A 24,293-nucleotide genomic window follows, 5' to 3' on the forward strand; every position below is an offset into this window, starting at 1 on the left:
ATTTAACCCTGTGTTATTCATCCATTCTGAGTTGAAATTTTAAAATTTATTTCCCTATAATGGTAAATCATTTTTGCTCTTTTTCCTGTTTGCTTGTATATAAAGAAAGTGGCATACTTTCTCAAATGTATCTAATGGATACGAGTCTGTTCAGCACTATTGTTCTGGTTATACTGCATTATTTCTAAGATACTCAGAAAGTCTCCCTGATTAATTTTTGTTTGCTTGTTTTAAAAATTTAACTGAATTATTAAAATTATTTAATACGTGTTAATGTTCTCAGACATCAAATTAGGAAGTCCTATTATGCTGTCAAAAGCTGTGATAATATAAGTTGCTCTCTTACATAAATAAATAAATGACTGATATTAGCGGAGGCTTTAAGCTTCAAGAAAAAAATGGAAGAAGTCTTTTATCCTGGTTTTTAGAGGGCATCAGCAGCTTGCTTTTATGAAAAAGTAACAGCTAAATGCACTGCAAATAATTTGCAGTAATCCAGTTCAGTGATTCATGTGTCTGCTTTAATGGGTCATAATTCAGGATAAAGTAACTGAGTGCAGTCAGAGTGCAGACACTGCTTATGCCAGGGACAGTATCTCTTCATAAAACACACCTCAGCAGAAGCAGTTTGCCAGCCCCCTAATACCCTCTGATGTTTTGATGTCCTGCATATTTTTCCGATTAAGTTTTGAGTGCCATGTTTTTAGTTGTATTTCCACATTCATTATCCTCACGTAGACCCTTCAGCGGGTTTGCCATATATGATTATTTTTTTAATGATGCCTTTCTTTCCACTTCAGCAGTTTAATAATCTAGCACATGGCTGCTTCTCAGTACTCAGCATTCACCTCCCCAATACAGAAGAGGACATGTGCTTTGGCTGCAGAATTCCATTTGCAGCTTTAGAAATGCATATTCCCAGTGGAACAACATTTGTTTGACATAACCATTCATTTTTATTACCTCTTTAAATATGTTTATCCAGAGTTATCAATAATCATAAATAACTTGTATTCTGTTCTTGTCCTGTTTTTTTCCACAGACAAAATTGCTTACCCAGTACATATTAAATCTCAGCAAGTATGATCAAAGCTACGACATCAGAGACCGTACAAGATTTATTAGGCAGCTTATTGTTCCGAATGAGAAGAGTGGCGCTTTAAGCAAATATGCCAAAAAAATATTTCTGGCACAGAAACCTGCCCCATTGCTTGAGTCTCCTTTTAAAGGTATAACTGCCAAAATCATTTGGTAAATGTTCATTGTATAAAGAAACGTGGCAGCCTATTGTATTTCAAATATGCTTACAAATTGTGTCACTTAGCAAATACAAATGATTAATATGCAAGGGTACTCGCTTTGCTTACTTGCTTTTCAGCAAGCAAGGTTTGCATGGTGCAAACACAGTGCATTTCTCTGATGATAAATCCTGACAAACTGATCAATTTCTATTCATGTGGATTTTAATTTGATTTAAATAACAGAAGGTGTGTCTTTTGAGGAAAACTGTTCTTCAATTTAGGAAAATGGCTCTAGTCTTTTTTTCTGGACTTTAATAGAAGATTGTTAATGTGAGTATTGCAAATGTTTTATGAATCTGAAATAAATTGAATCTCCATAGATTAGGCTTTTATTATTTTTCTACAAAGTCATAATTTTTCTTGTGCATTTTCCCTGAACCATTGCCTGTCTTCTCAAATTAAAAGGTTATCAGGTTATCTTAATTAAAAATTCTCTGTTATTGTGATGATTTGCAATTTTAATTTTCATACTTACTTAGTCCTAGTTTTGAAGCTCTAAAAGGAGCTCCATTTTGAAGAAAAACTATTAAAATTCTGGATGTGTTTGTGCCAAGACATGTATATGGATTGTTTAACTGTGCTGTCATTCTTAATATTCACAGTAAAGTAATTTTTAGAGAAGCTACATTTCAGAGCAACACCTCTAAACACACTGACTGATTAGCTTTTTTATTGACCATTATGGGGGAGATTATTGTAATCTATGGACTGAAATCAGTTTTTTGACCTATGAAGAGCTTCCTAGTTTATATTTATTCCATGACATTTGAGGTAATACAATGGCAATTACCTTTAGCCCTGATTAAGATTGCTCTTTGTGGTAAAGCTCATGGTGTTTGTGTATTTCTCCCCTCCCCCTTTTTTTTTTAATAGACCGGGATCATTTCCAGCTTGGCACTTTGTCTCACACACTGAACAGCCGAGCCACCGGCTACCTGGAACTGTCTGACTGGCCAGGGGTGGCGCCTGACCCCTCTGTGAGAAATGTCGACATAGCCGAGGTGGTACGTCAGCATCATTAAAAGTAACTTTGCTGAAGGCACTCGTCAGTGTGGAATATTAGCCTAAAATACACGTATTTAAACAAAATCTGTATGCTGTACTAAAAAATGTTGATGCATGTGATCATCTGCATTGCTTATTTTAGCTTGGAAACAGAACATTTAGAAACGTACACAATGCTTGCTCTTTTCTTTTCAATGAGGGAAGTGGATCAGCTGTAGGCCACTTCTGCTTTGCTCATGGATTAAATGGGCTTTTTTCCCCTCCATCTCACTATTGATTTCATACATCTTATATTTGCTGTGCTGCAGTGTGTTAATTGCTGTTAATGGTGAGTGTAGCTGGACTACCAAAGTAGGAGGTGAGTGGAGGTTGTTCATGTACAAATCCATGTCTAAACAGAAAAAAATAGTAATATAAACAAAAAGCAGTGTTGAGAGGGGAAATTGTGTATGTTTGAAGCATAACGTTTGGAAGAAATAGGGTTTACATTTCAGATCATTTGTAGAGAATTAGGAAAGTTTATAATAGGAAAATGTCATCTATTAGTGGACTAGTCATTTGTTGACATTACAGGCTGATCTTCTGCTACCAATAGCTTTTTGTTACTGGATTGTAAACTCGGAGGCAAAGTCATGTTCTGGTACTGAGTTGTGATTTATGCGTCACATACCAGAGTCCTACTAAATGTCAGTGAAAGCTATTGAACAGTAACAGAAATATAAATGTATTGGAATACAGTGTGCTGATGGTGCTCCCAGAGGTATGTCGTTGTAACAGGTATAGCCAGAAAAGCACATGGTCCTTGTCATGAGCCAGCTTCTACAGTAAATCATACATGAATTAATTTGCATATAAGATGTTAGGCATAGAATGGGTAGAGAAAATTCTAAAAAATAGGTGTGACTTGCAGAAAACAGTAAACAGCAACGTGGTAGAACAAGTATTTCTCCTCAGTACTTTTAATATTACTTGTCTGCCCTCTTACATACATTTCAGGAAGAGTAGTGTTTGTGTACAAACTTCTGCAAGCTGTTATGGGGAGAATCTGAAAGAAAGCAGCTCAAATGGGGTATTATAAATGATAGGGCTAGAACGAAAGAATTTGTAGAGGTGCCTTTGACCATAACAACAAAAAGTATTGCAGGTAATTGATCAAATGAAGTATCATCCATCTACAACATAGTAGAAAACATCTCCCTCAAACCATTTAAACCTCAAAACAAACAAGAAAATCCTTTCCTCATGTGTTTTTGCAAGTATTTTATTTGGATAGTGTCTCATTACCATTAATTTTGTGTTTCTTCTAATATCGCATGTGCCTACACAGTGTATGTGAGTGAAGCTGAGTTTTTAAGCTGCAATCCATAATTGAATTGTCATTTATATCTAAAAGAATATTGGCTTTTTAAAACACCAGTTGCTGGGTGGAGCGTTACAAAGCTTTAGTAGCTTTTGATGTTTAAGAGGAAGCCAGTGTGTCTCCAGAGCTGTACATCATTGCAGGTCACTGTTAAAGCTCTGTCAATGGTTGGTCTTACTACACATCAGAGCAGTCACTAAGGCAAACCTCTGTTACTCTATTGATATAGTTGTCTGCCTATTTGTTTTTTTCCTGGCCTGAGTTTTAATTCTGCTTCTCTAGTAGTATAGGGGAATACAAAAAGAAAAGAAGTTTGGCCAAAGTATGTTCTGGTGTTCTCTTGGTGGTAAGAATTACTTATATTTGGAGAACTGCAAAGGAAGTGAAATGTAATTCCTCTGTGGCTGTTGGAACTTGTACTGCCTGGTATGTCCACATCTGTTTTCCCCTTAAAACTTGGGATGATAAAGGTTGTGACTAGCCGTATTTACCCTTCACTCTAGTCATAGGCTAAACTCAGCTGGATCTAGAGATAAAACTCTCAAACTTCATTTATGGTTACTGATGCTTTTAATCTGCCTTAGTAAATCTTTTTCTAGACTCTCTAATAGATATATCTCACCTTTTATAGGTATGTACAAAACTTGTAGTTCCCCTATTTGTGTAAAGGAAAAGAATTTTTATAGTTTCTCCTGACTTGCTTAGAGGATTTATTTAGAAACTGCTTAATACTAGTACTGCCAGTGTTTTTCTTTGCCATTGTGTATATATTTTTGTATTGCTGGTTGTAAAAGTAAATGTAAGTTGAAATTTATTTACAGGCAAAGGAATGGACTGGAATTCGAGGTAAGCCAAAGAAAGAGAAACCTACTGGAAAGTTCTACTCTGAATCAGAAGAGGAGGAAGGTGAGTCTGCCAGTACCAGTACATCAGGTAGGTGTTTGGAAAGCAACTTGCATCTCTGCTGCCTGGAGAACTGTATCTTCAGAACTGGCCACTACTTAAAAAGAATCAGAAAAAAATTCAAAAAAAGGCAGAGGTATGTATAAAATCAGGAAATTGGGGAAAATGTTACGTCCTTTGTAGCTGTGCAATAACTGAATTTTACAGATTTGGCTTCTGTGTTTATTAATTAATTAGATTTTCCTTTGTTTCCCAGTTTAAAATGCTGGCATGCCATTTTCATCCTGCTTTCAGTCTAGTAAGAGTAGTGAGAGTTTGTAACTGTTTTAAACTAAAGGCACGTAACTTTTTGCAGGAATAGTGTCCATATGCTTGGTTGTTGAGAACTGTAAGTTTTGAGCGTCTTTTAGAATTCATTGCTGGTGAAGTACTATTTTGACAGTGTGTGCTGCTCTGCTGAGAAATGGCCAAACTTGTTTAACTGTGTAGTCTTTCATGGTGTTTATTCAGTAAATTGTGTTATAGTCTTGTTCTCAAGTTCTACCTGACATTTTCTATTTATTGTAAAGGGGGTGATGATGGAGTAGGTAACTGACAGCTGCCTATCAGGGTCAGTGAGCAAAGGTTCTTTTGACCAGTTTCCTGCTTAATGCCAGATAGACAGTTCCGCAAGACAGGTGTTTCAGTAGATGTTAATATAGTTCACATGTACCGTTAGCATTAGAGATTTAAAGGAATTACCAGTATCTAGTTTAATGGAGGAGGAGCACCTTAAAATCTGAATATGGAGCTTCTTCCCTCTTGTTCCTAAACTGAGGAAATATGCAGAAGTGCTTAAGAATTATATCACTGAAATTAATGATCTCTGAAGAAAGAAAAGAACATATTCACTGCAGATATTTGAATATTTGGTAACTATATGATTAATTAGAAGATTAATAATTTGTTTAAATCAGTGATGAAATCATCATTGTTATCAGTATTCAAAAACATATTATCTAATTAAGCAATTGGTTGAAAAGATAATCTTGCAATTAAGTGAATGTATAGATTAGAGAATTTGAGGTCTTCTCCACCTCCTGATAGGGTTATGTAATTCTGAAGAATCCACATGAAATTGATTTATTATTGGGCTTTCCAGTTTGATAAAGTATAATACTGTAGGCTGAAGAGGACAGGTCTTTAAACAAAAAAATTTTGTGAACATTAGGAGTGATTTTCTTGCCTGTTTTTGACACAGGGTAAATAATGCTAAAGCTTGCAATTGGATCTTAAAATACTAAAACATTGTTTTATTTACAACAAACTTGCATTCCTAAAATACTAATTATGCAAGATATTTAGAAAAACTTGTGTAAGAGTTGTTTTTACTTTTAGAGAGCGAGTCTGGCAGTGAAAGTGAGAAGGAAGATAAAGAGAAAACCAGCAGTGATGAGAGTAGTGGGAGTTATTCTTCCAGTGAAGAATCAAGTAACAGTGAATCAGACAGCAAAGAAAGTACTGCAAAGAAAACATCTAGAGCTGCTGCTGAAAGGTAAGTATATACTTGTATGTTTTTGTATGTATGGTTTTAATTTTTCGTGATGCTAGCTGTTAAAGTACTCTTCCTATAAACAGTTTGCTGACCATTTAATTAGGCTTTTTTTGGCGTGTATTGGCCAAGGAGTGATATCTCCTGTTTCAGGGCATGCTAGTAATACTCGGTGTATGAACTGGATTCATATTTTCATTAGTCAGACTACTCTTATATTTGGAATTAATTTCTGACTTCAGTAAAATCTTGGGTGGCTTTCTGAAAATTGATGTAACCTTGGGAGGCTGAATAAGTGATCAAAGAGTTGTGTGAAACACTTAATTACCTTTTGCAGCAATTTTGCTGAGAGTTAAAATTAAGTCCTTCAACAGTTTGCCATTATGTAACTAAGACAATTGATTTTTCTAAATAATGTTATATTAAAAAGATTATGATCCAAGTATTAGAGGCAAGGGCTGTGAAGGGAAACGGTCATAAGATATTTAAGTGTTAGTGCTTTTTAAGATTGCCCATTATCAACAGCATTATCATGTATTAAAGTATCATTAAAATGTTGAGTAATTGGGGCTAATACCTTGGATTGTATGAATCTGTTTCTTCCACTGCTGTCAGCAAGTGGCCTCTGCAGACATGGTCACCCTTTACTCTGTAGTCTGCTGCCAGCTCACTTGATGAGTTTGCAGCTCAGCTCAGTCGTGGCTGACAGCGCTGATTGGGGCACAGTACGCACTCTGCTCCTTTTATTACAGACAGTAATTAAAGCAGCTCGCCTTGCCACTTCCATAACAAACACAGCATAATGCCCTAATTATGACTTTATTAATTTAAGTCAGGATTTAATGATTTTAAAAGTGATTTATATTGTTTTTCCTGTTCAGAACAAATGAAATCTGTAGGTTAAATTAATACAGGCTTTTCATCATCGCAAAGTTGAAAAGCTAGTTACCAGTAAATTCTTTTCATTAGAATAACATCTGAAATTTTAAGCAATAAGGTAAACAGTGATTACCCATCAAAACTGGCTGATGTACAACAAAGCAACATTTTTAATCTTCAAATCCAGTTCTAAAGTTAAGCGAAAGATAAATTCTTGAAAAACAACCTACTTCATTTATAATGGGTTCACTATAACTTATTTGTTGATCCAACTACAACTTCTGTTCAATGGCAATGAAGGAAATATAGATAATTGTCAGTACCTGTGCTACACATCATAAAAAAGAAACTTTAACAGTATATGCTACTGAATTTTTATGTTTAGCTCATTGACCTCAAACAGGTTTTTAAATGTTGTCATGTAGAAACATAATTTTGATGGTACCTACTTTTTCACCATGATTTTAACAATCAGATATGCTACATTAGACTCTTTTTGTGAAGTGTACTTTTGTTTCATTTTTAACTTTGCAAGCTTCAAGTTTGCTGCTTTCAGAAAAAATGCTTTTGACTAAAATGGGGGGGTTGTGATTTCCACTTCAGTTACATGGGTAGACATTATTAGCATGGCTTAAATGTTAATGTTGATTTTTAATAATTTTTATTAAATTTAATTCAGCAGTTCAGTCCTGGGAAGTTCTTGGGAGGAGGAAGGCATAGCCCTAATTATTTTCCTACCTCTCAAGTTAGATTTTTCAATTCCTCTTCTCTGTATTTTTCCCTTCTAAAAGCTTTGCTATCTCAAAACAGTAATGCAGCATAGTGCATTCTTTTGTACTGCTCCTAAAGCTAAGCAAAAATGTGTAACAACTTAATTTGAGTCCCAAGGGACTCTTAATAGTTGAGTGGTCTGGATTTTTTTAATTATTGCTGACCTTGTTACCCTTCAAGCACTTTAGTAACCAATTTATTGTCTTGGGGAGGAAGCTGAATCAGGTGGTGTATGAAGCACCTGATTGTTCCTAGATCTGCAGGCAACCATTTTATACTTCCCAGAGTGTGGTTTTCATATGCAGTAGTAGTTTATCTGCTCCATGATAACTATTCAAAAACAATTTTCATTTCCTGTGATATTTCTAGGTAGTAACTCCCCCCAAGACGAAAGGGTAATCTACTAATTGATTAGTAGTATTATTAGAAGTGAACAACACAGATTTTAATATTTAGTAGCTAATAGAGCAACATAATCCAACATTGCCAGGGTGAGCAGAGCATTCCTGTGTGAAGAACAGCATCTCTGTAAGGTACTCAGTATGACCAAAAATGTCAGAACGCCATAGCTCTTGTGTATAAACTCTTTAATGGGTTGAAATATTTGTAGATTCTAGGTGGTTTGATTTAGAAGAATTAATGAAGGAATTAATTTAATGCATTCATTCTTTTTTTTTAAAGCAAATTACTTTGGAAAAAACATCTCACAACCCATCAAGATTCTGTTAATCATAGGTGGAATAGTCTGACAATGTCTTTATATAAAAGGGTATCTGGACTTTTTTCTGATATGTCACAAGTTTGATGCATGCAAATAATATTTTTAGTATTTAATATGTTCACATTTCTGTTTGGCTGTTTTGCTGTTTTAGATTATATGTGATCATTTATCATGTAATGTGATAGAACAATTTTTTGTACCCCTATAATAAGCTACTACTTCTGCCATATTAGCTGAGGTTTTTATCATGAAGAAATACTGTCTTTAAACTAATTTAATAAAATTTTGAAATGCTAACATAGGATATTGCCTAAGCAGATTTCTTTGGTGGTTTTACATGTCTCAAAAAAAATTTTTTTTAATATGTAGTGATTCAGAGGACATTAAAGTAAAGGGGATCTCCAAAAAGAGAAGCACATCCAGTTCCTCTGATACAGACTCCACTTCATCGAAAGAAAGTTCTTCAGATTCAAAGTCAGAATCAGACTCCAAAAGTGACTTTGTGTCTGGAAAATCTATAAGTGCTATCTCCAGTAAGGTAAAATGTTTTTTTTTAAAAAAATCGCTATGGAATATGGGGAATATTGATCTAACCATCTATACTTGTGTCTTTCTGTGGGAAATGGAGATGGGAAGTGGTTTTATAGGTATCTAAAAACCCAGAATTTCTGCAAAAGATTTTTGACCTTTCATAAAAAGACCAATCCAAAAATAGTTTGATAGTTTAAGCATGTAAGAATATTTTATAAAGGAAAGCATATTTTGGTTTTACTTCTGTTTTATTTTTACTCCAGATGGATGAAGAATAAGAGAACCTAATTATTTTTTAAAGTTACTGTTGAACTGGTGAAAGCATTGTACACGGCTGGTTCAAAAAATGGGATGATTCTTGTATTAAAATGGGATCTTAAAGCTTAACTACTACAGGACCTGGGTTTGACAGGAAGCAAAACCAAGAAACAAATGTTAATACGTTGTTTCTTAAGAGTTTGAAGCAGACCCCCTAGCTTTGTTTTAAGATCTCCTTTTAAAATTGAGAACAGTGCAGCTAACGCATGTGTACTTGAGGTGTATACATAGATTAGTAGAATTAATATTCATAATGAGTAATGAACTTCTGCTGTCGATGTTTGATAGGGATAAAGCTTGTAAAGGGTTCCCTTCAAATTGTATTTGCTTGCTTACAACATTTACAAAGTAGCAAACTTTCAAATACATCTTTGGATTTGGAAATGTGTGAACATGCAGAAATGTTCAACAGAGGCATTCATGTGTCAGGTTTTAATTGCTACCTTAGTAAAGAAAAAGAAATTCAAAGTTCATTATACTCAATCTAGCATTATAGAGCTAAAGGTACTAACATGAATTGGTTTCTGTTTCTCTACTTACCTTCTATTAAAAAAATAAATGAATGAGGAACTTTATGCTAAATCCATTATGGTAGAAGAGTAAAAGAATTTCTGAAATTTTGAAACTTTTTTTTGTTATCGCATACTTGCAGTGCATTTCTTTATATATATTTTATGACAAAAAATTGAAAGGGTAGGATTGTAACTCAGAAGTTTCCATTTTAATACTGATGTGTGGTTTTGAAAATGAAGTGATGCTCCAATGAATTTTAAATCAAGGCAAGATATTTTGGTCAGGACTTCTTTGCAGATTGCATTTGATGCAATTGTGGAAGCTGATGGACAGGTGTAGTTGGAATAGTTCAAAAGGAAGGTTGTAATGTTTCGGTGTGCATTTCCTTTAATTGAGGAGGTAAGGCTATTTCTCTGAATCTTGAACTTATGTTGTACATGGTCTTTGTTTTGTAACTCTATAGGTTCCACCTAGGAATTCTGAGTTGTAACCTTAGCTTTTCATCTGTTCGCTTCTTCTGTGAAGTAGAACAAAAGATGAAGTGAGACTGTAGCATCTGAGAAATGAAAGTGTGTTTCTGCCCAAATGCCACACTGAGTAACGCATCTATGTCAGTTTTTTCTGGTAGAGAAGCCACACTGGATCTTTCCAAAAAGTGGTAGCACAACAAATGTAAATCTTCTCATAATAAACTCCTTTGACACTAGATGGGACATGAATTAATTCTAACAGTTTGCAGCTTCTCATATGAGCACAGTATTTTTTCACCAGAAGGTAATAAGTACTCTGGCCTGCTTAGTTCTGAGCAGCCACTGCAAAACCATATTCAAACAATACTGTTTTCTCTCTGCTGCATTTAGTAGTGTTTTCTCTTTGCTGCATTCATACATTTTTCTCAGGATGTCAGTGCCATTGTTCATTATTTCTTTCACTACAGTTACCTACTGTTCTGGTTCTTTCACAGGGTATGTGAGGACTACTAGCATAAAGCAGCTTTTTCTATTTTAAAAAAGCAGTTGAGAATGCGTGAGGTCAAATGTACTGAATAATATGAGAACCGGAGTGTCCAGGAAGCTTGGGATTGGTTTGTTGAAGTCAAGGGAAAATTGTCAAGCCTTTGGATTTTAAGAGAAGAGAAAGAGCATTGCAGTAGTCCTGAGGTCTTACTTGACTAAGAAGCACCTGCAAAGAAATGGGTTAGCAACAAAAAGTATTTATAACCAGTTGATAGAAGACTTGATCAGAGTCACAGGGTAGACCTGAAAAACTGGAAAGCTTTTAAACATCACAAAAAATATTAAAACCAATAGCAGTGGGTTTATATGCATGGCAGCAGGAGATTATTGAAAAGACAGCATAGAGCTCAGTACGCAAAAGCTAAATGTCTGTTACTTAAGTTCTTTTCCACTAAGAAATTAGCACATTTAATGTAAGGGCAACAAGCTATGGCTGATGGACTGTAAACAGCAATGGTCATGTGTGAAGGGGGCAGGGGGAAGTTAATTTAACGCTCCTGAACACGGAGGGCTGTTTCAGTATACTGTATTAATCTGTAGGACCATGAAGTTAGGTTCCATTTAAACTGTGCTGGATGCCTGCATTTATACTTGAGGTGTTTCTGATACTTGATTGTATGCTAAAGTAGAATTGGATGAAGGGGTCGGTGGGGAAATCACAGGTACTTTGTGTCAAAGGTGACTTGACCACCAGTGTTTTGTGTCAAAGATGACTACAGTGCTAACTAGCTTAATAGATTATATTTTTTTTTGAAGAGAGAAATGTTTTGAGCCCTGTGATGACAAGTGGAGCTAACTGATGGATTGAGCTAGCTAATTGATGATAACTTATATAAGCCCTTTCAAGCTAGCAAGAAAAGCGATTGTGAACAAACTTTAAAGAACATTGTAGGTGAAGTCTTGTGTAAAGCCCTTGTTTCGAGATGCATTTTACAAGAACCTCCCATGTTTATTTTATTTCCAGGAAAATCTTGAATTTTTTCTACTTCCTACCGGACTTCTTTTCAAGCCACCCAGGAAGCAGATAGTTTCAGCCAGGCTCTCAGAAATGCATGTTTTTATTCTGATAGATTTTATTAGAAAAGCCATTGCTTATATTACTCTGATACAGAGTATTCTTAATTTGGTTAGCTTATATGGGGAGATGATTCATTAGGATTTCCTTTACTTTACTTTTAAATCAAACTGAAAAGGTTTTCTGAAACACCAGTTGATAAGAGGAGTAGTTAGTAGGCTCTATTTTTGTAGTTTCTCAGTTTACCACATATTGTGAACTATGTTACATAGCTGATGTTTTGGGTGGTGTTTACTGTATGTATGATTGTTGGGTACCATTGCCATTTTCAGCAGTATTTTCATAATGAAAAAGGTTTGATTACACTCAGACGGGAGCTTAATTTGTGCATATATCCATCCATTTACTAGCATTAAACAGGTTACAGAAGCATCAGAATATTTTTCCTGAATATGTTATTATTGCTTTCATATCCTTTCTCTTGAAGAATCATGTAGAAAAATCTGTTATGTTCACTGTAATTGAGCTGCAGTGAATAGAAAAGTCACTGTCTTGTACTGCAGTGTTTTATATCATTTTGAAATATGGATAGTTTGAGGTGTTCAGATACATATTATACTGTAAGCATAAATACTGTAGTGCTGAAATGCAGATTTGAGGATGATGCATGTATAAGTAGGTGTCTCTACAGTGAGATTTTAAAATCAGCTACTGTTGGCCTCCTTATACAAGTATAATACAGTCACTCAGCTGTTAAAAACCTGATCCACTATTTAAAAAATATACAAAAACAAATTGTCTATCTTTCTGCCTGATCTCTTTTCAAGTGCTAACACAATGGAAACAGTGGGTGATCTGTCAATGCGTTTGGATTGTCAGTGATGATTTTGTGTAAATATTGGGAGGATAAGAAATAAAATTCGCACAGCAAAATATGATTTCATCTGCCTTTTCTCTGCAGTTCCGTGGCTCATGCTGCGGTGTGAAATTCTCATTTTACACACTTTGCAGGCGGAGCACATGAATTATGCATTGAGCAAGAGAAATCTCCTGCTTCAAGTCCTATATGCATTTACCAGGTTCTATCTCTATTACCAAGATGAATTGCAAATGGAGAAATGTTTGATGGAATATAGCTTAACTTCTTTGTTTAGTATTCTGCTTTTCTCATAGTGGGCTGTCTTGGTAGGAAACTGTTTGGGTTATATTGTAGATTTAGTTTTAAGAAAAAAGATGAAATATTATGTTACAGAGAAATGCCAGACACGTCAGAGACTTTTTATTCTCTTGATTTGGAATGCAAAGCTTTTTCCATTCAATAGAAATATCTATTGGTAGTGTTTGTTGCAGTCATTGGCTATTTATTATTCTTAGAAAGCCAATCAATTTTCTTTTCTTGGAAAAACCAAATTAAAAAATAATGTTTCTAATAGGCAAGACCCATGTAAATAAATTTCTTTGGTGTTTTGTACAAATTGCACACAATATATATGTTTGCATATATAGAAATATACATATGCATATGAAAATATTTGTGTGTTTAAGTGCGTATATTTAGCATGCATTTACACATATATAAGTAGCTGAGTATTTAATTAAGCTTGACACACTTGACTGAAGTAGAAAATAAGACGTGATCATACTTTAACATTAGCTTTATCTTGATTTAGTTAGCTTCTGATTTTACATTTCCCAGATGGTAGACTTGTTTTGAGGGCGGGTTGTTGGTTTGTTTTTTGGTTTGGGGGTTTTGTTGAGGTTTTGGGGGGGGGGAGAGAGGGGGTTGCATTTTTTGTTTTCTTTAGGTTTTTTACAATAAACTGGTGTACTTAAGTACAGCATTCTGATACACTGTGCAGTGGGAGTTTTTCTTACTGTGCATTACATTGATGTAATGATTCTGCACATGTCTTAGCTTAGGACCATTTTATTTTATTTCAAAGTATAAAAAATAAATTCTTCTGAAATACTTTTTTCCCCATTTTTAAAAATGAGTTACATAGTAGATTCAAAATACCAGTGTAGAAATGCATTTTATCTTATAAAATTACATACCAAGCTTTGTGATATGTACTTAGGAAGTACTTTGGAACAGCAAAATAAATAACAGAAAAAAACCAAACAAGCATACTATTGGTGTTGTTTGTGACACAGAATGTCCTTTCTTAATTGTCTTCAGTAAACAGATTAACAGCAAGAGGATTTCTTGGCTCTGACTAAAAAAAATTTTTTTTAACATCTTGACCTAGCAATTGTGAAGTGGCACGAAGTGCATTGGCAGAAGTGAAGCACGCTCAAAATTCTTATCCTTGTGCTATAGCCTCTCACGTGGGTGAGCCACTTTTTATAGATTTCAATTGGCTGCATAATAAAAGGGAATGAAGAAATCCCATCTCTACTGGAATGATTAGCAAACATAGAACTCTAGCTAAAAATAAACTTGATCCTTAATCATAGTTGAAGTTCTGTATCTTATGGAGAAGTCTGGGTAGTGAGTGAAGGAGTTTGGAAACTGAGAGTTTTTTCAAAAATATATATTTACATGTTATTTAACTCTGTTCCCTTTTACTATGTTCTAGTGTCTGAAGAGTTCGTAGTTTAGCAAAAAAGTTGTGGTAAATAGTTTATAGCAAAAGTGCTGCAGATAACAGCAAAACTCCTGATTCTGGGCTAAATACTCAACAAATGGTGCTATAAAAAAATGTAGAATTTATTAAAAGAATTGTCATTAAATTGTTTCTCTGGCATTTCATAGACTGAGGAATTCAAGTAGAACCTGTAGCTTATGATGTATATTATTTATCCTTATTTCACAGATTTAAAACTAAAAATAGCCAAAAGAAGCGTAATGATTTGCCAGTAATCACACTGGAAGAGAAAAATGAAATCTGATAGTTGTGACCGCGTGATAGAATGGAACTCAAGAGAGCAGGTTCTGCAGCAGCATCCCTCACTAATTCTGGAGAAGGCATATAAGGAGTCAAGTAACATTAGCATCATTTTAAAGGTGTTTTGTAATATTTCAGATAAGTCAGCAATAGTAGAACATTAAAATACCGTAGTGAGAAGAACCATTGAAGTGTGTTGACTTTAAAACAATTTTAAAATTAGTGGCTTCTCTGTCCACAAGATTCTTCTCCCAGAATATCTAAAGCACCTCTGTAATGGTCACGTAAGTGACTATTGTCTGTTTGAGCCACTGGTTTGTTGGAAGAAAACAATGAGCTGTGTCATTTTGGCTCAGGTCAACCTGATAGGCATGAATATCAGCAGCTTCAAATAGCAAGAACGTGAGCTAGTTTCTTCCACATTCTTTAGAGGGAACCCTGAAATTTCTCCCAAAATTGGAAAAAATAGACTCAGCATTATTGTTAGTTTGCAGTGACTGTATGAGACTGAGAGACTAGAGGAAAGGGAATGCACCTTTTGAAAAAAGGAGTCATTTTACTCTATGGTAATAGTCAAAGAAAGTGATTCTAGCTTCTGAGTGTCTGAGAGGACTCCAAGCTCCTGTAGGAATGTGTGTCCTGAGACTCTGAATAGGCTCTGATAGCTTGCAATAAGTACTTAAGAAATGGAGGCCTGGGTGGGCATATGGTGTTCTGCTGGTTTATGTAGACCTGTGCATTTATTGGAAAAGGCAAAAGAATTATGTATGTATATGTGTTTGGCTGTCATGTGCTCTTGTTGAAGAGGACACTGGTAAACTAGAAGGTTCACAGAAGCGTGACTCCTGGAAAGACTACATTTAAATGACTTGCAATAGCTTGGGTAGTGAGCAATGTCTTAAAGACTAAAGGTAGTTGACAAATTCTCTGAAAGAATGACAAAGCCACCTGCCTGGTGAGTGACCTAGGGAGAGCAAAGCCAGAAGAGGTTCTTCAGCCAATCCAGTTGAAGGATGTTTAGGAATGGGTAAGAATAGCATAATGGCAAGCTGTCTGATAAGCATCCAATGGTTAACATGTCCACGTTCTGGCTATACCCAAAAGATCAATCCTTTTAACTAAATCACCCTATTGGGAGTCCATATTGCGCTAAATTCTGTTCTGAATCATCACTGTATAGACGTGTTCTGTAGGTATGACCAACACTCACTCTCATTAGATTTGTTTAGAACAGGGGTCCTCAGTCCGGCCCCCGGTATTTACAGAACCCCCCTGCCCCACCCACCCCCTGCCAGGGGTTGGCGGGGGGAGCCAAGCAGCCGCAGATGACTGCCTGCTGCTGCATCCGCGTGCCAGCCCCCCTGGTTAAACAGTTTGAGGACCCCTGCTTTAGAACTTTTTATTTAGCCATATTGAGAAAACTTTTGTTGAAAAATTCTGTTTGCCAAGTCACTGAGATTATTACTGCTATACTCTTTTCTTAAGTGCTGCCAATCCTTATTATTAGTACTCATTTTGATGCTTAAAACCAAAACTTCTTTTGTGACAAAGTTCAACTTGTTATTATTTGTCTAGCAATTAAGTAAAATTCTAGTAGATTATGGGACAGGATTCCATACTCCTAGATAAGTGCAAATAACACTGCTTTCTTACTGCATTATTTTTGTCCTGTTTTTTATGCTAGTACCCAAGTCTTTTGTCTTCAAAAAAATATTTTTCTGTCTCTGTTTTTAATGGTGTCAACAGAAGTGACTGATCTGTCACCAAAGCGTTTCTTTAACTAGCAACTATAATTAATATTAAACAGGAACGTGGGCTTCAGAGGAGTAAATGTAACTGAAATGTGGAGTTTAGGTTCAGCTTACCTGTACAAAGAAATCTTTCTCACTAGGTGAATTTTCTGAACACCAGCCCTGAACATGGATAAAATTTTCTTTTACACCAGAGAAAATACACTTTCCTTTATAAAAGTGTTAAAGATTTTTCTTTTGCTGATATGGTAAAAGATAAAATATTCCTCTATTTTGACAGAAAGAAGAAACAACAGTGCAAGATAGAAAAGCTCCAAATAAACAAGACGTGTTTCTCTTAGATTTAGATGATTGTAAGTATCTTGATATTTTTTTGCCTTATTTTATGCCTTATTTTTTCCATGGCATAAATTCAGTTCAGTTAATTCAATGTATTTTAAATGTCTGAAACATAGATTCTGTTCATTTATCTTACCAGCTTCCTGACAAAATAAAATTGCTTAGATGATCAACTTATTTTTAAACACAGTTATTACAACATGTGATTTTGTTTGATTTAGAACTGAGAAATTGTTTCAAAATTTAAAATGTATTGATAGGTAAAACATTTATTTTAAGAATTTTTGTATATCTGGACTTGGTTTCTGTTAAAGGGGGCATTTTTTCTTAGGTGCTGGTGGATGTTGTACTCTGCAACTTGTGAACCAATTATGGTACTGTAATAAGATACGAAAACTCACAGTTCTGAAAAACAGTGAAATGTAACCCTTGGAAGGGTAGGGCAAAGCTGGCACTGCTGTTTGGCTATGCTCTGTAGCGCTGTTCTTGTTTACTTCTATAGGTGCAACACATTAGAATCATATTAATATGTACTTCACCCATAACTTGTAAATGAAAATGTGCTGCATAATATGGATCACACTGAAAGATAAAATAGAGAAAAAAATGGGAAAGGAGGACAAAGTAGCTGTGTTTTGATATACACCAGTTTTACTTACATTTTCATTGTTTATTTTGAGTATTGGGGCTATATGTCTGAAAAATAATCTTCTGCTATTAAGAAACATATACAATGATAATTAGATCAAGATGTAAAAACCTTTTTACGCATAATAAAAACAGCTCGTTGTCCTTCCCAGTGTTTTAAATGTTTTTAAAGTTAAATATCAATTGCCTTTTTTAATTCTAGTCTGTCCTGTGACAACTCCTATGGCAGTTCCTGCAGCAGCTCTGTTGTCCCCAAGCTTAACAGCAGACCTAGAGGGATTAAGTCTGTCAAGTTCATCAGTCATTGATGTAAGTAGCCTTTAAGAAGTGGTGTGGATGGGTATATGGGGGTGGATGTGTGTCTTATAATTAAGCATTTCACATGTTTTTGAGGTAATCATTGAAGTGATTTTTTTTTTTTAAGTTCTTTCACCTATAGAAGTCTTGTATGAAATTCTGGTTTACATGCAATTCTGGCAGCTTTTTTGAATCTGTAATAATTACATTCTGAAACATGGAGAAAAGTATGAATATTACATGTCTAAGAAGGATGCCTTCAAGGATTTTTAACCTTCTCTTTCAATCTGTCTTTTTGTCTGCCTCAGGGAAACTTAAATTCACAAATTAAGTATCCAAACTATACAAATACTGCAAATCATCTAGTTGCTACACTATCAAAAATAAACCACAAGAAAATCACATAACTGTTATTTCTCAGCTTGTTTGTTTACCATATATGCCTCCAATTATGACATTCTGCTACTTGGAAGTCATTTTTCATGAGTATACGAAGCATAGCCCTTGGGTGCAAATAAAAAGGGTATAGATTTACAATCAGTGGTGTATCAGTATGTGTCATGATTCATTCTGTTAGTGCTTTCTGCTTTGTAGCACTTTCCATTAGGGAATCTCAAAACTATAAGTATAATTAAGGTTAGCAAAGTCATGGAGGTAGAGGTCATTCCTTTGTTGGGGGAAAGGATAGTAGTTTGTTGTGTTCTTCTTTAGCAGTTGGGGGTTTTTAGTTATTTTGTTTGTCCAGTTTAAATGTGCAATTTAATGAGGAATTGCAACAGAAGAACATAGGGTACTTACCCTTAGGAAAGTGGATGGGAGTGGCCAGAAAAAATATTAGAGGCACAGGCATTTTTTAAGCTAGACTTGTTTCTAATGAGGGTGGTATATAGAACCTACACTGCAACTTTGATAATTGCTAGTAAAGTACTTCCTGCTGGATTTGGAAGCGATGCATTTGCAAAATGAAATACTTAATACATAAAGGAGCTGCATGAATGATTTGACTCAAGAAATAAAAGATCCTAGCTGATGATTCAGTTTCATGTTTACAGGATTTAAAATTTGGTGTTGAAAAGGTAGACTTTCAGATAATAATATTGAATATTAGCCTTATCAAAGAAAATTGTGATACCATTTAAATTTCAAGCAGAGCAGTAACAATCTGTGGACATGCAGTCACCTTACCTGGTGCATAGTCACTCATGTGTCACACAGTCTGAAAATGCCAGAAATTCTCTTCCATGTTATTTTTGCAGTGCAATATGCAGCATTAGGCGGCGAGCCTGAGTTTGAGTACAACTGTGATGTTACTCCTGTGATTTTAATCCCATGATTGCTTCTTTACCATCCTTTATGGCTTTAACAGCTCAAAACACGGGCAATCATCTGTTTTCCTGGCTCTGGATTAGCTTAAGAATGACTGGTGTCTTTGGTTTACTTCAGATTTATAATCTTTGAGGGTAAATTAAAGATAGCAGTCTGTAATGTTGGATACTTGAGAACATTGCTTCTGTTTGCCACTGTCTTTAGTCCTTTCATAATCTACAGTACATAAATACATATTCCACTCCTACATTTATGCTTGCTTTCCTCATGATTGCCACTGTTCATTTTCTAAATTGCTTCTCCCCATTCTTCAGAAAGTAGCTACAATGAAATAGAAGTATTAGGTAGAAAGAGCTAGAAAGTGTAGGTTAAACAGCAAAAGAATTTCTGCGTGAAAGGGTTGAGCCTGCAAAATGCCTCTTTCTTGGTACCACTGAGTTCCTGGTAAAACATGCAACCAGCAAAGAAGCTGGAACATTTCCTTGTACTCTCTGCTTTGGAAACAACCCACATCACGTAAGAACTAATTGTTGCTGCCTGGATAATGATTACATGTTATGGGCTGTATTTTATTTTCAGATCTACGCTCAACTCTCATTGCTGTTGGTAATTATTGCTGATGTACATGAGGTCCTTTGCTGAGTTTTGTGCACCAGGAACCAACAAAAATGAAATGCTAAGGTTAAAAATTGTTCTTCCAAATGATATCCGTATATTGTAAAAAGTCTTGCATGCAAGTAGTTAAACAAGTGTTGTCACATGTTGTTGAGCACCTTCAGGTAATTTTCTGGAAATGAAAGTAAAAACCCAGCTTTTAAGACTTCACGTGGCAATGTCCCTCTTAAAATAGTATTTTGATTTTAATCTGTGATTACTAATTCTAAAAATAAGGAAGATAGTTGTCAAACTTCTTTCTTCTTTCAGTGGGAGAGAAAATGAATTTAACTGTAGGGCACATGCCAAACTCACAGTGAGAAATTAATTTATTACTAGGCAATGGAGAGCATGGAGTAAAAATAGATAAGTACAGTATATGACCCTAATATCAAAGAAATGTAGCAGCCACTTATCTTGGAATATGTCAGGCAGTCTTATTATTCAAATCATTCAGCACTGTAATTGGATAGAGCTTTTAGAAAACTTGTAACTCCAAATTCATAGCTGATGAACATTATAGAAAGCATAAATACAAGAATAGTTTTACAGTAATGGTGTGGGTCTCTTTAAACACACAAACCCAAGATATCCTTGAGTAGAAACTGCAGTGCACAACCTGATGCTTTGTCCTGCAGCTCATTTGTTTTTATGATTCATGTTTACATATAGCATATTTCCCCCTTGTATAAATGCACACACACATATTATATAGTTTGTTGCAGGAAACCCAAACTTCTCTGGAAATTTATGGGTAACTTTCTTCAAACTGGATGCAATATATTGTAAATCGTTGTGCGTGCTTCTGCCCTAGTACATGTAGTCCATCCGTAGGTGGCTCAAACAAACCAGGTAACTGAGGTCACCAGCAGCTACTATGAGGCTTTTCAGGGTGTGTACACAAGAGAAGTCAGATTTAAGTGGTTGGGGAAACTGCATGTGCAGTCAATTGAGTTTTAGATGGATACTTTTGTAGGCTTGAAAGATATTTGAAGTTGTGGTGCCAATGAAAAATAGGTGAGAGGAAGCTGCAAGCTGTCAGTGTAAAGTGGTTATTTGAAAACACTAGAAATGGGTGTTGTCCCGTAAAGGGAGGTAATGAGGTGAGAGAAGAGGGAATGGAAAGCAAAACTCATGTATGACGTAAGGACAAGGGAGGGTTATAACCTGCAGCAAGAAATACTATTTTGAGCAGGAATGGTGAGAGGAGGAAGTGGAGAGCTGTGGTATCTGGGAGAAGCCAAAGAGGGGAGTAATCTGTTCCTACAATCACACAAGAAAAAAAGCTGAACCACCTGTTCTTTTCTCATTAGAATTTTAGATGGTAAAAATGTACAAGCAACTACTCTTCTACATGTGTAGAGCCCTGAGTATGCTGTATATGGTAGTTAACTGGTAAAAATTACACATACTTTTAAACACAAAATCAGTGAGAGAAAATACTGTTTTGGTAGCGTGAAATTTGTTGATTTAGAGCAATGTTATTGCGAGGGAGAATTGACAGCTGAATGCGAGCTCTGATGGTAGCAGCAGTTGGATCGGGCAAAAAGTGTGGAAGTGTGGGCTGGGTTGGGTAGGATTTGAGGGGAGAAGATTGTTTCCCCTACCCCAAATAAAGGATAATTCAGGGGAAAAGTCAAGAGTGTAAGAGAAGTTCATGATAAAAGCATGTAGCAAATGAGGGAAAGACTTGCATTGTAGTGAGGAGGTACTTACAAAAATATTTGATGCAACAATTCATTGTTTCCATTAATTATTGTTTATATGGGATTATGGTATAATTGTAGAAGTGGTACTGCTTTACTTAGGTTTTATTTGGCATGTTCAGTATCTTCATAGTATTTATTACCAATTATGTGTTTTTATTGTTCCCTACTACTCAGAGTTCCCCAGAAACTGTTTAGGAAAGGAGGAATAAATCATTGTATTTTCTGTCGCATGTCTTCTACAGAACTCCTGACTGAGATCTACTTTGAGAACTTCTTTAGAGTGGTGATGCATAGAGCAGAAATAATAGCTTTTGACAAAAGTCAAGGTCGAGTTGCAGACCTGTCAAACTAGGTGATAAATACATTTAATTTCAAATTAAGCACACTTACAGAATACTTGAGGAGTAGTAAACATTAACTCCCTCAATATTCAACTGGAGATATTTTCAGAACAGGAGAAAACCTTAAATGGTATTTTAATTTTAAAGTTGTGGAGGTAGTCTGTACAAGGGAAAACTTTCTTACCATTTAGGTTGCTTTGTCCCTTTAGGTTGTTTCTGATTCCACTGTAGCAAGTGTTAAGAGTGACTCTGAAGTATATTCTTCTCCTGTGTGAAGGACCTCTTCTTAGAAGTACCGGGAATGCAAGGATTGCAATAATGGATTATATCATGGCTCTAGTGTGGTCTACAGTTTGCAGGAAAGGTTAGCATGAGGTGCTTAAGAATTTGCAAAATCCTACAGTAGAGGAATGATTAGTAGTTCTTCCAAATAGTTATTGGTGTGCACTCAACTTCATGAGCTCTATTTTTTCAGAGCTTTCTTAGCAGTAATTACTCTATAACTAGATACATTTATCATTCATATAAGCTCCAGTCTGAGTTCTTAGCTCAGGAATGGCAGTATCAGAAGAAATATTAACTTGTTAATGTCATGAAAGACATGTAGTGCAATCACTTGTGATAGCAGTAGACAGTGTGTGATGGTTCAGCTAGATTTTCGGTACTCTTTTGCCCTGTATTCTCAGAGAAATTTTGATCAACTACCATTGTTTTTTAAATAACTATTTTAATATTTCAGTAAATACATATAAATATATAAATAGTCCCTCTTAGGACACTTCTAAAATTTTTTTATTCAGGCAAAAGATGTTTCTTTTAAATTAGTTTTCAGTGTTAGCCACATCTGTCAGATCTGTGATTTTGTGTTTGGGTAACACAGGCTTGTTATATATAACATGGTATATCCTTGATATCATTCTATTATTTTTTTCTAGCTTACCATTTGTCCTCATGTTTTTCAGCTTCCTGTAAGAAATGTCTTATCTTTTTGGTGCCTCATCACAGTAGAGCTTTTTCCTTTGCATTAAATGTTTTCATTATACTTCTGAAGCCCACTTTGTTATATAAAGATTGAAATTGGGAAGGTTTGTTGGGGCAGTGTGAAGGGGGAAGTGCACTGCAAGGTAGTCTACATATATACTATACCTGTGCATGCTTATAAATTACTTGCATTGTTGACCACACTTGCACATGGAGCAGAGATGTTTTTGGAGTTCTGCATATTGTTTTTCTCCAGATTCATTTCTTAAGGTGGCGCTTTTTCCATGCGGAACAGTTTGAAGTATCTACGTTGTTTTCCCCTACTCTGTACCATACAAGATTTGTAACTGGCATAAGGTTTAACTGAAACCGCTTTTTACAAATGTCATGTTAGTAGGGTGCCTGGGAGGTTTGTGCCTATGAATCAAGTGAAAAGACACAGCCTTAAATTTAAAGAGTTAAAAAGCAACTTCCACTTAGTGCTGCCCAAAATTCAGCTATGCAGCTGATTAGGTGTGACTGAGGCTTGTGGGAAGGTGGTGTGGTCCAGTGGATACAGAACTGGGTGTTACATATGGAAAATGAGTTCTATTTTTGGCTTACTACTTTCTGTGTGATCTGGAAGAAGTAACTTAATCTTTTAGTTTTCCATCTGAAAAATGAGGATAATGATGCTTACTCACCTTGGGAAAGCACTGGGTGATCTACAAATGAATGTAGCTGCTCATCAGCAGATATTAACCATTGACAAGGCAGAAGATAGAAGAAGGAATGAAACAAAGACTTCCTGCACACTTAATTTAATTTTTGTGTGGTTATATAAATGTCCTGTATAAGAAGCTGTTCTTAAATTGGTAACATAGAATATCTGTGTTACAGCAAGTATTTGGAAGTTGTAATGTCCTTTCAAGAAACTGCATCCACATACTTTTAAAAATGATAGCTTGGGGAAAAAAATGCTATTGACACTATTTTTTGAAGTGTCATTTCACTTCTTTAATTATAAATGAATTTATCAATATTTGTGGTGTTTATTAGTGTTAAAGCCTTAAAAAGACCTGCCTTTTATTAAATGCATAAATATTTAACAAGCTCTACACTTCAGAATTAGGTACCTTCAACTTTTTTTATTTTAAATAAATTGGAGAATATAATTTGGAAGTTCAAACATAATCTTTCTTCTGAGTCAGAAACAAGTTTCTGGTACAAGATATTGGCCCAGATAATAGTATGCCCAGTCTGAGAGGTATATTATATTATTAATATGTATAATCTCATTGATTTAATTGATTGCTCTGTGTTTTAGTACTAGATATTCTCCAGACTGGGTCTTTTATTTGCTCTTTTATATATAATCTATACATTATATAAAATATATTTGTGTTATAAATTATTTACAATGTATAATTATATAAATATATTGTGTAATTAGTTAGCAACTTGTATGTTAATTAAATTGTATTCTGAGGAACCAGGTCTTTGATTAACAGTAATG

The 24,293-nt window shown here is 35.2% G+C and overlaps 1 protein-coding gene across 6 annotated transcripts in view; it reads left to right on the forward strand.

Moving 5' to 3' along the window:
• AP3B1 (adaptor related protein complex 3 subunit beta 1) overlaps nt 1-24,293 on the forward strand; it is a 161,602-nt gene that overhangs the window by 90,390 nt on the left and 46,919 nt on the right. For 2 of the 6 annotated variants that reach the window (XM_080370908.1, XM_080370903.1), the window contains exons 16-22: nt 1,043-1,229; nt 2,175-2,305; nt 4,488-4,599; nt 5,947-6,103; nt 8,841-9,009; nt 16,784-16,856; nt 17,693-17,799. In XM_080370908.1, coding sequence (XP_080227034.1) covers nt 1,043-1,229; nt 2,175-2,305; nt 4,488-4,599; nt 5,947-6,103; nt 8,841-9,009; nt 16,784-16,856; nt 17,693-17,799 — 936 coding nt within the window. The remainder of the gene's footprint in view (nt 1-1,042; nt 1,230-2,174; nt 2,306-4,487; nt 4,600-5,946; nt 6,104-8,840; nt 9,010-16,783; nt 16,857-17,692; nt 17,800-24,293) is intronic. The other 4 variants (XM_080370906.1, XM_080370907.1, XM_080370904.1 and 1 more) reach the window with 4 other exon arrangements.

The sequence above is a fragment of the Falco punctatus genome (assembly GCF_963210335.1).
Source record: "Falco punctatus genome assembly, chromosome: Z".
In the NCBI taxonomy this organism is placed as follows: Eukaryota; Metazoa; Chordata; class Aves; order Falconiformes; family Falconidae; genus Falco; species Falco punctatus.